This window comes from Diadema antillarum, unplaced genomic scaffold (assembly GCF_040938485.1).
Source record: "Diadema antillarum isolate AM-2024a unplaced genomic scaffold, OU_Dant_1.0 seq00000507_RagTag, whole genome shotgun sequence".
Classification (NCBI taxonomy): Eukaryota; Metazoa; Echinodermata; class Echinoidea; order Diadematoida; family Diadematidae; genus Diadema; species Diadema antillarum.
The window spans coordinates 349,216-367,318 of NW_027271462.1; the positions used below are offsets into that span (position 1 = coordinate 349,216).

The window sequence follows — 18,103 nt, forward strand, 5'->3', positions numbered from 1 at the left end:
TCTATCTTTGCCTTTTCATGGCATAAATTTACCAGTCGCGGCACAACTAGCATCGTCACATAAACAAATGATATTAAAGCTAGCTTCTCTCAATAAGAATTTATAAGACACTATATTGAGGGGGCGCTGTGGTATAGTGGATAAGACTCTTGCGACTCCCAATCGGAGGACCCAAGTTCGATTCCCGCCCAGTGCTTGAATACATTGTACGTCCTTGGACTGAATGTTTTCACCCACCACGTCCCTCTCAACCCAGGTGTATAAATGGTAACCTGGCAACGCCAGGGTAATAATGATGGCAGGGCCCTCTGGTAGAGCAGTGGCAACACTGGTTGAAGAGGCTACCCTGGACAAATAAGCCCTTATTATTATTATCATCATCATTATCATACTGTATATGTGCGGGTACAAGGACAAAGTACTTCACCACACAAACACACACACACAAACACACACACACACACTTAAATTTGTATTACTTACCTCAAGAGAAGAAATAGTCTTCCTGTTTGCATCCAGGAGGTGTTTCAATTTGATGATAGTGCCCTCGTAAGATGACCGTCTCTTCCTCTCTGCCTCCAAGCTTTCGGTCAGCTCTCGGACCTGTAGTGGACATAGAGAGTCAGACTGTCCCTTAGTGATGATTTCACAGAGTTTCTTCTTCTTTTTTTTGGTGGCGCAAATTTTTTGGTGATTATGACGGCTGATAGAAATGTACACAGATTCAAGTCCCAAGCAAAGAATGACTGATTTGGATGCAAGGATGAAAAACAGTGTACAAGGAGAAAACAAGACTTGCACCATTTGCTGGAATACACTCCTGATTGTTTTATTTTGACAGCAGTGAGTTAAATGCTGTAGATTTTGTGCAATGTACATTGTATAGTGCAGGTGATCACCACTGCAAAGTTAATTTCTGGCCTTTATAGAGTTATCAGAAAAAAACAAAACAAAATAGAAATTATGTATACATGAACAACATGAAGCATTTGATTGACATTATTATTCAACTTACTGCCAGCCCTATCATTTGTAGAGAAGCAGCAAGTACAAGACTTAGTATGCAATAATGTAATACGCAAGCTTTCACTACTCAAATGTTGCAAATGCATAATACCGGTATGACCTTTAAACAGCCAACTCCATACCCTGCTACACAATGAGATGCATCATGCTCAAACCAATGTAGGGAAAATCCTCTCATCCACGCAGTCAGTCAAAGTAATATCCCCTCCAGCGTGGTAGCTTGATCTCAGCTCAGGGGACTAGGAGAGGGTGAAGGATTCAGTACGTCCCCAAACACAAAATGCTAATGTTCTCCTCAAGAACAGTTTCCAGTACACCACAAGCATACTTGTCCCTACATCTTCTGTCTGTTGCTCCCTAACAAATGATGAAGAGGCATCAGTGCCGCATCACATCCTCAAGACATGTGATGGAGGAGAACAGATCATCAGAATTCCTCTCGGGAGAGAGAGAGAGAACTGATCTACGGGCGGCGGATATTGATTCCGCCCGCTCACTGGAGCGCACCGAAAACAAACAACACCACGATGATTGCCCGCAGCGACAACAATGAGCAAGTAGAGCACGCTGAAAAACGTCACGGCCTCTCGACTCTGTCTCCCGAGAAAACGAACACAATTGCAACGCCTCCCTCTTTTTCTCCCCTGGTTCCTCTTTGTTTCACATGTCCACTCGAGCAGAAGAATTGCGTCATTTAGGGTGGCATTAGGTAAACAGGTGATTGACAAGTACCGAGAAAAGAAACCAATGTTCTGGAGTCTGTCTTCACTTAATAAAACGTTTCCTGGTCATTGATTCTTTATTATCAATGTTCTCTTACTCTAGTGGACTGGTTAAGTTCGGTCAGTGAGAGTTTGGCTGACAATATCACAGAGTTGTGGGGTGAAAGTGATCACTAAAGGATTAATCAATACCCCAGGTCAAATGATCCAAAATGACCTCAGGGGCTGAAATGACGCAGAGGGGAAGAACAATGTGCAAATTCTGGGTATCAAACTAAAGAAGGAAAGAGACAGGACATAGTGAACTGTGAAACATTTGGCACAACTGTAAGATTGCACTCTAATAACATTCCTACAGACATGTACTCCTGCCCTGTAACTTTTTTCTCTCCCTTCCCCCTCCCCTCCCCCGCCCCCTTTCTCTCCAAGGGATTGGTGAGGGTAGATTGGCGGGAGGGGAAAGTATGGAAAGAAATTGACAGAATACCTACAACATTTGCACTATCTGTGCTGCTGTGCTGCATATAATTTCGTAATCAATAAAAACTGTAAGGGATAGAATCTCCTTTTGAGTTGGGATCGAGTAGGTATACCAATTTGTAGTTGAATCACTTATCACTCTTCACTTGCCCGGATAAATGCCTGGCTTAAACTGCCAAGCTTTAGTAATCTTTTAGTATTCCATCCGTACTTGACTTACAACAATTGTAGAGCTCTGCAAACTTGGCAAGCCTACTCAGGTGTACCTACAGTGTATGTGCCTCAGTCCAACAGCAAGGCACAACAGCAAGGTGGCACAAAAGGGATTAGTGGATTAGGTGTTCCCTATTCATTGGCGTATAAGTTTCCAGATAACTGCATTCGAGTTTAAGTGTTGCCAATCCGCAAACAAAGCACAGTAAGGCATAAAAAACTACTGAATTTCCACTGTCAAGTACTTGGGCGTGACTTCCTCCTCAGATCTTAGATGGAATAGACATCCTGAAGAAACATGCTCAAAGGCTATAAATCAAAGGCTTTTGCCTTCCTCAGGAGAAATCTTGAAGAAAACCTGTGAAGCTCAAAATGCTCACCTACTGTACTTCACTCTTGTACAACCAATCCTAGAATATGCTGCTCCTGTCTGGGACCCATATGCACCTAGAAACATGATCCATAAACTTGAAATTGATCATCTAAAGAAGAGCAGATGGATGCAATGGATGTGTGCAATCGTTGACCGATATGCTCCAGGAGCTTCAATGGCCCTCCTTGCCACATAGACAGAATAAGGTTGATGTTATGCCTCCTTCTGTTCTTTTATTTTTAATAATATGCATCATAAACCTGGTATTTAAATTTCAACACAGATCACTTCAAGACTCATACACGCACAGCGAGCCACTTGACATCCATCATCAGGGTTGTCATATATTGGTATATGTAGCTACCAATTACTGTATACGCTATAATTTTTGCGTACATAGATTTTCGCGGATTGCCGCTGTCACACATTTTCGCGAGTGGTTAAATTTGCAATTGGGGGACCAGAGAAAATATGAAGTGGCAAAGAAAGTGTGAATTTTCATCTTACTAGCAAATAAGAATGATACTAGTTATACACTGCATGAAAAAGACTTACCAAACTCTGCAAATTAGTAAGTTAGAATTCAACATTTTTGAAATGGTTAAGTCCATCGCGCTAGATTTCTGACGAGTGGTCCCCTTGCGATAATGGATTGGCTCTCTACAGTATTCGTAAGTACATGTAGACGTGGACGTGCGTAAATAAGCTTAGCCAGTATAGTCTGTTCGGTAAGCCATGACATGGTTGTACTGAAATGTTCGTATCATCAAGGCAAGGGATTCATTTTGGAAGGTACCGATAATATTTTCGCGTGTTGTTAATTTTGCGAATAGCTCCAGACTCACGAAATTCGCAAAAATAAAAACCCCCCGAAATATATAGCGTATACAGTAGCACAAAGGAATACTGTTTTGAAATTAATAGTTCTCAGATTGCCAGGACATGGAACACTCTCCCTCCTGATGCTAACTATCGGTAGAAGTCTTCTTCCAATGTTTGGAGGCAAGACTCAATGTAGGTAGAACCCCCATCATGTTTTTACTTGCACTCAAAGCATTGTTTTTATTCTACTGATCACATGGAGCTGAACCTGGACGTAATCACAGTATGCATGTAGTTTCAGGATGCCTACAACAACAATCCAAGAAATGAAGGACATGGACTTTCGAAACCAGGAATGAAGGAGACTCTAAAACTACCATGATTGTTACATCATATTCACAGCTCTCCTGAAGTCATCAACTGCATCGAACTTGGTCAGTCAACATTTGATGTCCCAAATCACAACTTTTGTCACTCTGAAGTGAAAGAATCTGATGAAACCCACACCAGGTCATCAAAGTGCCAGTTTCCAAAACTTGTACTGCAGCTCAATGGGAGAAGCCAATAAATAAAATTACAGACTGAGGTAAAAGTTTGTTGGGAGTACAACGGTACATACATTTGGGGTGATTCTTCAACTTTCACTGGCTCCCAGTCTACAGTACATGTATACTAAAGGTCCACATGTAGGACCACACTGTGAAAGTGCATACTTACCAGCTAGTCTCAAGGGATAAATTCCTGACAATGAATATAGATCCAAGTATTATTTCCCAGAGAGGTAGATTAATAAAACACAAACGTTGCTCCAAGATGGTTCAGCAGTGAAGAACTGCAAAGCAAGCCCTGTCAATGCAATCAACTCTTGTCATTTCTCTTGAGAGATTTCGACTGGAAGGATTGAGTGATAATAGTGATATGGCTAGAAAGCATATTACGTCTCATTCAATAACAGAGGGCAGGGCATAGCACGGACTTCGCTCTATACACATCTACCCCTCTCTTGCAAAGAACTCAATGTGAAATGCACTCTATGCACTTTTAGAGTCCAAACTCCAATTAAGCATTCCATGAGATTGCTTTTGTTATGCCCTCAAACACAGTGAGTGCTACAACGCTGCTAAATAAACAGACCAGACTGACAAGACCCGGTAGGACTCCTCTCCCTCAACAGAAGGGGAAAAGAGTCCAACTTCTCTTTCTTTCTCTGAGAATTACATACTAGGGGGGAAAGCATAAAAAGCCAAGCCCATGCTCACTTCTACTGCACACAGGTCCCTTGAAAGAAGGCTCCTGCCCAGCCTGGATGTAATCCTTATCCCTATAAAAGTAGCTTAATTTAATCCCCATGCTTTACAGCAGTTTGACAGCTATTGTCCAACAATGGATGACAATGGAGCCTCTTTGAGGGTGACTGGGATAGGATGAAAGTTGGTTGCCATAGAGACAAAGCCTCACCACTTTAACCTTGCATCAGAGAGGCACAATTCAACCATAACAGTTAAGGATGTTCTCCTGGTCTTGGATTAGATGCACTTGTCCAGACACATGCCTGGCATAAATTGCCAAGCTTTAATAGTAATCTGCAGGAATCCATCTGTACTTGTCCTAGCTGCAAGTCAGATTCTCAATACTTTGAACATCGGTCTCTAGCCTTGTGATAAAAGACTCCATTTGGAGAGAGAGGAAACTTGATTGATTCACCTGATGTGGTAGGCTGGCTTTCTGTGGAATTCCATTTTTTGTGCCCCTTGCTGTGTAAAAGTTCACTTTTTCACAATTCAGTCAGTCCCAAATTTACCTCGTGCTGAGACTATCGCCTGCTATAAATCTATAAACTTTATCAGATCTTACTGCAGGAATGACATATGTTATCCCGCTAGCTGATGTACACTTTGTACAGTGTACTGCCATTATAGCGAACATGATTACAAAGAAATTCTGGTTACAACAAAGTAAAAATTTAGGATGCAACATCATCCATTCTATGTATCTTTATTTTTTATTTGTTCGATTATAACGTAATTTCAATATAACGAAAGAAAACTGCCAGTCCCTAATACGACTTCGTTATAATGGGAGTCCGCTGTAGCAGCCGATTGTGCAAAAATGAACTTTTAAATTCCGATCAGATGGACATCTTCAGCAAAATGACCCTTGCTACACACTGTAGAACTGAGGCAAATAGCTTTATACGGGCAAATCGATTTGCAGGCTCTACACCCAACTAATAAGTGCAAATTTATACACCACAGTACCTGTACATTTAAGCTGCCAGTATGATGAGGGAGGTATGATAACTTGTTAATGGCTTGAAACTGGTGATAAAGTACAATGTAGGGTTGTTCTACATACTGTATGCACCCCATTAGTGCTGTTTATCAATTTGCTAATCAATGCACAAATAGACGATCAATCATACAATGTACGTCCTCCACCCAAGATACCTGTACTAAAATTAGTTTCCCCATCAGGTATGTGTGTACCAGTTTAATCACTGTGGCCATGTAGTACAATGTAGGGCTCACACCTGTAAATACAACCTGTATAATGGAATATCCCTGACCGCATCACAAACTCTTAATACCAAAGATACTAAAATAAATAAAGACTTAATCAAAAATCAGAAAAGACAGTTTGGCAGAAACTGAATAGCTGCAGATATTGAGTATGAATTATTCTACAAACTGCATTTTGGTTGGAAGATGAAAGCTTTTTTTCACAGAATTTGAAGGGACTATATTTGATTGGGTGCATGTACAAAAAATATGTGATTTTTTGAGTAAAAAGAACTTGTAGTCTGGCTTTGCAAACCATTCGACAGAGTTTGAGCTGAAGAACCCCCAAGGAAATTTGATGGATGAAAGGGTATACCTCACTTTTTCAAGTTACCGAAGATGAAACACCTCATTTCTCCCAGCTATTTTACAAAATTGTTTGAATTTTGAATATTAACACACATGTTTATGGAGAATTATTTATCCGTGTGAGCCCTGCATAGTACACAATCAATGTACCAGTACATGAGAAGAAAAAAAAAAAATGACAGAGCAAACAAATACGGGTATATGCCATCCACATATTCAGTGTGTCTAATCGTGAATCAAGACTACCTGACAATGTCGCGAGGGATTAAATTTGAGATCGTGGAGTTCAGTATCATCACGCATCTTGTTCATGTACTGCTTACAGCTAGAGCAGGAAAGAGTCTAATTCAAGTGAGAGAGCGAGAGATTTTGAGATCAAAATGGTCTCACAGCAGGAGAGTTGCCTTGCTTTCACACGCACCGAGAGTGCGTAATTTAAATGCTGAATTACAAACAACGGTGCAATTACAAAATTTTCGAATCACCATTTGTTCATACGACCAAGGAAGGCTTTGCGGATTCTGTGGTTTTGAATTTCGGAGGGAGGAGGGGAGTTTGGCTTCTTTCTGGGTACCCATCAATCACTCTTGAGCTGTACGTAGCGCACTCTTTATAATTGACTGCACTGCGAACCTTTGAGGAGCACAGTCATTCAGCGGAAGTGGTATTGAAAGGTCACTATAAGCTCTACCCCAAAAACGCAATTGAAGGTCAATTACATTCACATGGTCATCCCTTTGCTGTTTAATTCTGGCGAAGCGTGATTGGAAAACTACTCCGGACCGTCATTTGAAACATGATTGGAATTGCAATTCAAATCACCCTCAGCGATTCCAGTTTGCATTGACATGGCAGTGTGCTTAATTTGAAACATAATTCTAGTGATAAATGCATCATTTCAAATTAAGCGCTCTCGGTACGTGTGAAACTAAAAGCTACTAAAAAGCTGTAGGCCACAGTCTCTGATGACTTTGGTCATGGGCTACTTCGTTTTTCAATACATGCATCTGAAATCTAACCTGTCACATTAAACTGCTAGAAGAGTTTAGAAGAAAAGAGAATCCAAAGGCTAGTTCTGTATCACACTTGTTTATTGATGGCCAAAAAATTGGAGCACATCCATGGAAAAATTTTATCAGATACAAATCGTAGGTCATCAAAAGTTGCTGATTAAAGCAAAATAGCAACAGCATATCATCTTTTGTACTCTTCTGCTCTATTATGAGCATGAATCAATATTGATTTTTTTGTGTGTGTGTGATTCAGTATTTTTATCAGTCTGCAAAATCTAACAGTATCGATCACCCTTCCCGTTTATTCACCTCATACAATAATATGTGTGTCTACTTGATGGCAAAATGCAATAAGAAACAAATCTGCTTACATGTAAATCGCAATTTCTTAGTTCTTCTGATAAGCAAACATACCATGCACTACTCTTTTATGTAAACTACAAAACATGGTCAAAATGGACTGACTTTATAGGTTTACAGCATAAAAAGAGTTGATTTTGATGACCAAGTATGAAATGCAAATGTATCAGGGCCTAATTTGACAGAAATTTTAATCAAATAGGTTCAATTTGCCAACATGTTGGTCTGTTACTTTTACACTATAATATATTGTTTGAGTCTTGCATGTGTGCAATACAATACATGTATGCTGTAGTCATCTTCACAAACATCTTTCTGCAGTTAAAAAAATTCATAAATGATTAACCAAAGGGTGTGTGTTGTGGTTGAAATGAGTACAGAGATATATAACTTGAAATGAATAAAATAGACTTACTGATTTCATCTTTTCTTTTTCAAAGAGGATATATGTATTATTATAATAGAAAACAGACATGGTACATAATATGTACACATGCCAAACCCCTTTTCTCTAAAAGCCAGTCACAAAGATTGCAATCAATCCGTAGGACTAAAATGAGGAAGCATCGCAAACAAGGATTGTTAAAATATCTCATAGCAATCAATGCAAGTTTTACACATTGTATTCCACCTCCAAACCAGTTGTATTTACCTCCTCTTCTCTTTCCATTTTCCTTGGCTTTGTATCCTTATATTCCACCACCATCAAGGTCCTTGAATATCATTTATGTTTTCCTGGGAAACGTTAACCTGAACCTGACATTTCCGGTAACCACTAGCATTCAAGCACTGAATATATGCTAACTACAGTTGGTAGTTCAGATGCATAAACGTCACTCTGTATTTGAAAAAAAAAAAAAAAAAAGTAAGCAGACAACAAAGTAGAGTCTGCGAGGGGTACAGACTTTTGAAAGAGGGATGTGTTCTTCTTTTGAATTTGCAAGCCATGTTGAGCTCCTGAACAATTGGGCAACCGCTCAACTGGAACAACTGATACAAATTGCAGATGACACTACACGGTACAATAGCTGTCCTCTTTGATATGTGCAGGCAATACTGTATGTCAAGATGTCATCACAAAGTGTCTAAATTGTATGAATAGAGCAAGGAGCTAATTAATACAGCACCTTGGTACTGTATGCTATAACAGTGACAGTGTTACACACTGTCACAGTGACTTCAGTTTTTGTGCTGTTTTTCAGTGTCCATACTACTGAGAACAATATGATTAAAATACAGAGCATTTTTAATGAGAAACAAATTCAAATGATTAATGTTTCCAACAGTTTACCAAATATCATGGTATACATTAGACATATTAGCCTTCAAAAAGATTCCATCATTAAGATAGTAGTACTATTTCTAAATCAAAATGCCTGGTAATAATAATGATGATGATGATGATGATAATGATAATGATAATAATAATAATAATAATAATAATAATAATAATGATAATAATAACATTAGCCATAATAATAATCATAATTCATGAATAGAATATATTTTTTATTATCATCATTATTTAATATTAGTATTATTACTATTTATCTATTACAGATTACAAGGAGTTATGAATAAAATTATCCCATACATTTTTTAACTGCCATGTTGTGTGATGCCTATAATCAGTTTGTTGCAGTACTACAAGACCACTTTCTGTACCACTGCCACAATAGACAGTTTGTAGGAAGCATTGAGTAATACACAGCACAATAGTGCAGCTATGGTATTACACTGTATACATCAAGGTTTGCATTCGCCATACTCCAAAGTGATGTGTACAGTGTAATTGGAGTGTGGAGAGCAAATTCGCATTCATTGTGTGCGGTAACTATGACAACCACTCAGCTCTGCTCGTCACACAGGCCTAGTTCCTCGCTGTGGCTGGCTGATAAACGGAGGCCTCTCCATTATTGATGACTCTTCAACTGTTCAGTGCACGGAGTGAGTGTGCATTGAGTCATAATTATGCCGGATGGTAGAGTTGCCCGCCAACAGAGGGCAGTATACATCTCAGACACACAGCCCTAGATTGAGTCAGCATCAAGAAAGGAGACCAATCAAACTTCTAACAGTGCATGATCCTGTTGAGGATGAGTTGGCCATAATTTCTCATAGACACCTGCCCATATATACTCGAGACTATACAAATGTACAATTGTAAGTCTACGACAGGTTAAGACACTCGCCTGTTACCCTGCAATGAAATTATTCTTTGGTAGATTACCTCTTATTCAGTCCAAGTTCAATGATTCAAGTGATTCTTCCAGGAATGTTCTCAAAGTGTTCCCGTATATTTGATCACATTTAAATCATTTTCTTCATTCTTTGCACCCCTTGCTTTTCTTGTGCACACATTTGCACACTTTTTAGCAAGGACCTGAAAAAGGACTTTTAAGACCAAGTACTGAGCGTCGAAGATTTACAATACAGGCATTTGCACCAGGTGGTCCATTTCCAAAGGCATTTGGTTGACTCACACTATTCCATTTCATTGTTATTGTGAATGACTGAAATACAAATATTGTACATGTAGTTCTAGCATTACAGCATTTGCTACAGTAACTGTAGAATCATGTCATGCTGCGTGTATACATTACATTTTCTTTTTTTCTTTCTGCTGCTATCTATAACATATGTGTATCTGAATGCTTGTTTCTGATTGACTGGAGCATTAATTGTGGACTAACGTGGGTCAGGTCCGCTGGCAGTGAAGCTTACGATAGGTGATATTCTACTGCTGTGGTACTGCTAGTCAGCTTATACTACTCTCCTGCATAAATGCTCAAATTTTTCAGAAAACAGTGCAATAGTTTATATTCCAGTTTCAGTACAGAATGAAATATAAGAATGCAATATTTTAAGTCCAACATCACAAGCCTTGTCTGGACAATTAGTGGGTACATACATAACGCGTACATCATCACCAACAGGTAGCTTTAAAACTGAGAAACTATTCATAGCTTGTATTGTGAGCCTGTCAATAGCTGCTGATCACTGAGATCCTACATCAAGACTGCTTGATAAAAAAACAAAAAACAAAATAAAACAAAAACCAACAACAACAGCAGCAGCCATACACCTGTTTGGCTCCGGTAGATTAATTTCCATGTTGGTTTCCCTATTCTAGTTTCCTCCCTGCACTTGAAATTCAAGCATCAGAACTCCTTTGAAAACCTAGCCCATCGAACACTCAGTCGCACTACAAAGCACCTTGGGTGTTCAGCTATAAATTGCCATGATTCTTCAATATTAGCACTCTGCTAATAATCCCTATTACCACTAGACTTGACCTGGCTATAGGTCAAGTCTGTTCAGGGATAACAATGGCTTGGCTCGACCAGGGAGGTGCTCCCTGTTCAATAGAATGGCCACATTGACATAACAGAGACGAGACGGATTACATGAAGGTAATCTTTATATTCATTGGAAGTTAGCTTCCAGACACTTTTGTTCCAGTTGGTTTATTACCTGTAAGCAAGGTATGGGTTACATGGTATAACATTAAAAGCTCAATCTTGAGAGGAGGTGATGGATAAGCAGTTTACCGGTAATCCTTTCAGTATCAATGTCTGACAATGCCATTGACACTCTGCCACTGCCTTTGTCAGAGTTAACGACAAAGATTGGGGAAAACGATTTTTTTGTAGGTCTAGATGTAAGCTTTGCAATGTTTCATCAATGTCATAGACCAAACTGAAAGTCTGTTAGGGCCAGTTACAGTTACATCTCTACCTTAAACATTATCTCAAAGTCAAATGCCACTATTGCCAGTGACACTTTGCACAACTTAAAAGTTGCTAAAAATATTAGTGATAGAGTTAAAATCCACCACATTCATCTGTCAATGTCAGTGTGGTTAAAAGCACTGAGCAACACACCATATGAACACAATTTCAATCATGTATGATTCAAAATTGCACATGAACAGAACATTAGATAAAATAAGGTCCTCTGGACTTGCAAAAACTGTATAACACATGTTGTCGCATGTTCATGTATGAATTTTATTTTATACCAAAACTGAAAGAATTCAAAGCGGCAAGTGTCATAGAGATATCAAGAGAGGAGTCAAACTTTGTCAAACAACACAGAACTTTGTATAGGGAAAAACTTGTGATAGAGTTAATACATTTATCTCTTCCCTTTTCTCTCCTTCTCTCTCTCTCTCCTTCTGTCTGTGAAATACTACAAAATGTATGGTCTCTCCTTTTCTTCTATCACAGTGGGTATAAAGAAAAGAAGAACGCTACAAGATTGGTGCTATAAGCCAGAGGCATAGAGTGAATGGAAACCCTCTAAACAATATATATGCTTCTTCTGGATGATTACTATTTCTGTTAGGGCGTGGTATACAAGTTCATGACTCTGGATAACATCAAAGCTCTTGTACAGGAACCAGACAAAATTATTACACTTTAATAACAACCTTACCTGTGGACCACCTCTGTAGGGCTCCATTGTGGCAGTTCTCTGAATATCGTGTGACTAAAACTCCCTTGGGAATAGATCACAAAAATGGTTGTGTCGCCGCACAAGTGACCTTCTTGCGTGCAGTCAAGGTGCAATCCCAAACAAGATCAAGCTAACCACACTGTGATATAGAGGTGAGATCTTTACTCCACCTCCTTTTGCAGGCTCAGCTGGGGCCTAGGAGGATGGCAAAGTGAACTTTGCCACATTCCAGATACCAGTCCTAGAAATCAGATGTGGACTCAGTACTTGAGTCAGACCATTGAGGATATCCAAAACTTATTAATACTGTTGATGTAGTAGTTGTTTTTATCCAGTCCAGTTGCTGCTTGATACTACAGATTCCATTCAGGTGGTACCGTAGCATACACATGTATATTCCAATGGGGGAGAATCAATTCCAGATGCACTGCTTAATTTTGCAATGTCTGCTCTCACATTTCCCGGCAAAATTTGAGTTTCATAAAGTAAAGTAGGCTTTCACAGCTTCCCTATTCTGACTTCAGCAATCCACTGGGGAACATCAATTAGTACTGGGACATTCCTGGCGATGTCAATAGACGTTATTCTAGTCTCAATGAAGCATTGAATGCGATCTCCAACATTGCACATCGGCCAAACACTGGCAGAAAACTGTTGCTCTTGTTCCAATTCAAACGTACCATGTATGACAAGAATGGGCCACACCACTGCCAACAACACCAACAAAAGCCTGATTTTATTCCATTCCATAGTCTGACCAATCAATAACAGCCCAACAAGAGAGGGGTCTCCCATTCATAAAAGGTCTATTATGGGACGGCGAATTGACGTGGGCGCTGGAAATGGTCAATACAAAAGTGCAGCCCTTCAGTTAACCCCTCTCCCCTCCCCCCCCCCCCCCCCCTTCCCCCATGGGCAAGGTTGGCTGACAATTGGAAGGTGTAATCGCTGTGGGATGAGCGAAGGGGAGGTGATTGACTGAATAGGGTTGTTTGCATCATTAGAAAGCTTGTCTTTAACAGTCCGGGGCTTTTGGATGAGACTGTCATGAAACCATTTGACACTCTCATCCAAAGATTTGAGAGAGAAAGAGTGAGAATGAGAATTTGTCATGATTCTTTTGTTCATCTGTAAGGTTGCAGTCTTAAAGGTAGGGAATCCCATTTGCATGCCTTAAATGAAGAGTTGTATAAATACAGTGGTATGTTGAAGAGAATATCATTTTAGAAACTCCCATAAAGTATTGAAAGTGGAAGGTAACATTTAGTACATTTTTTTGACGGTTAGATTTTGAATTGAATTGTTTTCGGGGCTCACCGTAAATTCCAGTACATTACTAGGCTACCTTTGCAGACCCATGTACTGTATGTGTGTCCATCATGTATATTTTGTGAAGAAAGTTCATCAACACTTACAAACATTTCTATATACATTCTCACCACACACTCTATATTATGTTATTACATTAGCTCTTGTACTTTTAGATTTGTGTTTATAGATCACAAATACAGAAGAATGCAACAAAAAGGCTTAAGTGTGGCTGACACACAGAGCGACTGAGTAGTTGAGTTTTGTGCATTATTCAAATTTTAGATAACTGTTGACTTCCAAATTTCTAAGCAGTGGCCTAAGCAAGTCCCCTGAGGTTCATATTTAATGTTTTGCTGCATTTTGGGAGGTCTGTAAAAGGTATCCCCTACCTTTAATATTCTGCTAGTTAAATACAAGAATGATTCAAACAAATATTATTGTCTTCTTAACCCCTTCTATGCTGAATTCTGAAATGCCCACAGACTTAATACGCAGGCCACCAGGTTCCCGTAAGGAACAAGTTAATGTACTACAAATAGGTTATTAAAGTATACAAGTTTCTTCAAAATTCAGAGCCTTTTAGCGAACAAGTTTCTTGGATCCATCTTTTGTGGAAATGTATGACCTTCGTTATGATAAGATTCTTAATCACACTTCAACAGCAGTGGCTTGCAACTCGAGCAACAATTCATACTGAAATACAGCATGATGTCAGCTTGCCAAATTTTCTGACCAAATCATGTTTATGTACTGTACTGTATATTGTACATGTACCCTGCCGATGGCAGCATGCAACGAGGGGTATTAACCTTGAGATACTGATGAAGTAGATTGTAAAAAAAAATAATTAGTTGAGAGCATACACATGGCCAGACATTTATTTTGCCTATAGCAACACACAATTTTGTATATGACCAGTCATTAGTAAAGTGACATAGCCAGGCACTTTCACATCGCGACGGGGAGCAAGCACAATTTCATTTACTTGCAATGAGGGTGATTTATCAATTGACAACTTTGGACTTGCTTCAACATTTTATAAAGCAAATAATATATACCGCAGTATATCATTTTCTTGGGGCATTAAAGGGGATGGCTAGTAACTGATCAGTGGAAATCAGTGGGAATGCTGGGGGATGATTGTTCCAATCCTTGTGGGATTCATTTAAAAGTACATTAATATCTATAGTTGTGTGAAAATCATTTGCTTCAGAATGGTCTTATATTCAAGTAATGTGCAGTTTAATGTTTCCAGATTAGCATGCCTGTACAGTGACGTGGCAATCGTTAACAATTGGATAAACATCCGGTTTTGAAGGTGTGATATGTAAATGTACACTTATATGCATATTGAACGCCGAAGTACTAGAACCCATAGATTGTATCAAACTCTGTCTTATAATCTCGCGAATAATAGATTTATTTTCTAATCTGTACCTTTACATTTGAAAAATGGGGTAAAATGGCTTATGCATGATGAGTTCTGTGCATTTTGAATGTATGATCAAAGATCCTACACTATGTAGGTTCTTTGGTATGGTACAATCTTCCAGAACCGCTAAACCGAAAGTACACATCCCAGAAGCAAGCGATCAGATATCGGTATCACGAGGTGATATCGCTTGATATTGGCTATAGGTGATAGGGAGAATTGCAAAACAGTCTAAACAACCTCTGCTATCGCCTCTGTGTGTTTGACTGTTAAAAGGTATTTTTGCGGGCAATTCTTACTAACGCCATCACGGATGTTTGTCATTTGTATGTTATTGCAATCTGTCAAGAGGTGGGATATATTGCAGGGTTTGAAAACACAGACAATCAATGAGTTCTTTTCATTGTCTCCATGGAAATGTGTTTGCTGGTATAAACCTTGACATATTGTCAGAAAAAAAAACAAAAACAAACATTCATTTTGCCTCTGTGTCCTTGCTTCCTATGTATCCATTGCCATGATATAACCCCCCAAACTACACCTACAATGTAGAACACTTTGGATGTACAAGGCCAGCTTTTAAAGACGCATAGTCCCGGTCGTGTAGAGGGCGCTGTTGAACGATACTGCCGATCACCGTTAACATGATATGAAGATTGCTGAAGTTGAGCTGTCATCAAGAGTAAAGCGCTAGGTGTTGCTAGGTAACATTGCCTTCGTTGTCTTCTCTGTGCATCACGCAGTCTGTAGTAATGCCAGGGTGCATACATGTGCTTGTTATTATGACATCACAAAAGAAGTTTGCTGAAGCTGCCATCCCCCTCAGCCAAATCACAAGCTGAACTGTGATCGGACCACTGACTGCAGTGGATGGGACTTCTTCGGACTCGGGGAAATGGGTCAAAGCGTAAGCGCTAAAGAGGAGTCAATAGTGTAGGTCTCTATAGGAAACTTGCGCCGTGCGCCCGCGTACGTATTCAACTAAAACCGCCGGGACCATGTGCCTTTCATTCGGAGCAACCTACAGGATGTCTTTAGCATTTTTTTCCTGTTTTGGTTTTCTTTTTTTTATCTCTCTCTCTCTCCATCTCAATCCCTCTCTGAGACGATGCAAGTCATGTTACACTCACCCGTTTTCACACACATGTGAGGTAGTCCCTTTTCTGCAGAGGAGATATTATTATTGGGGGCGGGGTCATTGACCTTTAACAAATTAGACATGATCAGGGGTCACTGACCTTTTGGTCCACCTTTTCCTTCTCCTCCTCACTAGTCTTCAGTCTGTACTTCATGGTTGACAGTTCCTGGTCCAGCTTACGCTTGGCCTCTCTCAGCTGGGCTGTTTCCTGGTCTCCAGAACTAGTACTTTTTAACTTCTCATCTGAAAAAAAAAAAATGAACAGGAAAATTCAAATTTCATGCGAACTACATTGTATGCAGCGGATATATGATTTAGGAATATGCAAGCACCAAATCACTGGTTCTAGGGCAATTACCCCCTGGACAATAATTACCCCAGACCTTTCCCCTGACCCTGACCCTAATCCCAATCCCAAACCTAGTCCTAACCCTAACCCAAACTCTAACCCTAAACCTAACCCAATCCTAATCTTTACTCTGACCTCATCACTAACCAGTACCTAATAGCGGGGGAGGGGGGTTAATTGTCCCTGGAGGGTAATTGCCCTTATACGCAAATCACTGTATACACACCATATAATTCATGAGCATAATTGTTTGCAAATTGGGCAAAGTGGACAACTGTTCAAGTACTTCAATTCAAGATGAAGAACCATATTGATCGAATAATGTATAAGCTGTTATTTTCGTGAGGGTCTAATTTTTGCGAATTTCGCGAATCACTGTTGGATCGCAAATTTAACAACACGTGAAAATATCTCGAACTGACAGGCATTGGTGCACTTACTGCATATCATAGCATCAGTGTCAAAAGAGCGAAAACAACATCTCGTGAAAATGTCTGTGACCTCCTCATTCGCATAAAATATCTCTACACGAAAATAACAGCTTATACAGTGAGAAAGACGTATTACCCCTCTGCAAGAAAAAAAAAAAGTGCGCAATACTCACCTTTGAAGTGATGTTCAAAGCATATGTGTTGCAGGAAGCAACATTTCACAAATACTGGTTGACTAAATTCACAAAAATAAATGATGCAAGATATACTACCTATACAGTATGATATGTAACCAATAGGACCTAGTGCATTATGGGATTGAACATTGTTTATACAACTCTGGCCATGAATTGATGCTCTAGTTGGTCACAAGTCATTCACAACAGTCAGTATGATTCTTATCTTTGTTGTATGACACCAATTTTGTGGCCAGTGACTACGGATGTGTGGCTTTTACTTGTCAACTCAGAAGAACCACAAGGTGTCGCTAGCTATTGCCCACTTTTCAGAGCATGTGCAGGACTTACCACTTTGCTCTGCATAAGAAGTACATGTAGGTAATAATGATAATGAAATGATAATAGTGTTCACTTCTACAGTGCAACAATCCATCAAAGAGCTGCTCATGGCGCTTTTGGGCTTTAAGGATAAGAAGAGAGATAAAGAAAAAAGGGAAAGTATGCAAAACCATTTTTTTTTTTAAATGACATATTAAACAGATTTGTTTAAGAGAAGTTTTAAATGATTCCAATGAAGATGACTGGTGAATAGTGACAGGGATATCATTCCAAACTTTAGGTCCAATGCGGGGAAAAAGAATGAATTCCCCATGAATGCTTAACTATAGGTATATGAAATACAAAAGAACTGGATGATCGATGCTTGCGGGGAGGGTTATAAGAATTCTGAAGATATTTTAGGTAATTGAAGTAGCGACAGCTGTAGAAGAGCAGAACTTTTGCATGCATTTGTCTCAGTGTGTCGAACTCGTACAAATCAAATGGTCCTCTATGTGGAGACAGGTAGCACAGATGGGTAAATTGTGGTAAATGGTATGCAAAGGTCACACTGGGCCTTGAACCGGTGATCTACAGCCCGTAAAAAAAAA

General features: G+C 39.5%; 1 protein-coding gene across 1 annotated transcript in view; it reads right to left on the minus strand.

Moving 5' to 3' along the window:
- The window catches only part of LOC139733993 (uncharacterized), a 68,383-nt gene that overhangs the window by 31,311 nt on the left and 18,969 nt on the right, over nt 1-18,103 (minus strand). The window contains exons 6-7 of the mRNA XM_071644800.1: nt 16,316-16,458; nt 484-603 (exon numbers count right to left, since the gene is read on the minus strand). Of these exons, the coding sequence (XP_071500901.1) occupies nt 484-603; nt 16,316-16,458 (263 nt within the window). The remainder of the gene's footprint in view (nt 1-483; nt 604-16,315; nt 16,459-18,103) is intronic.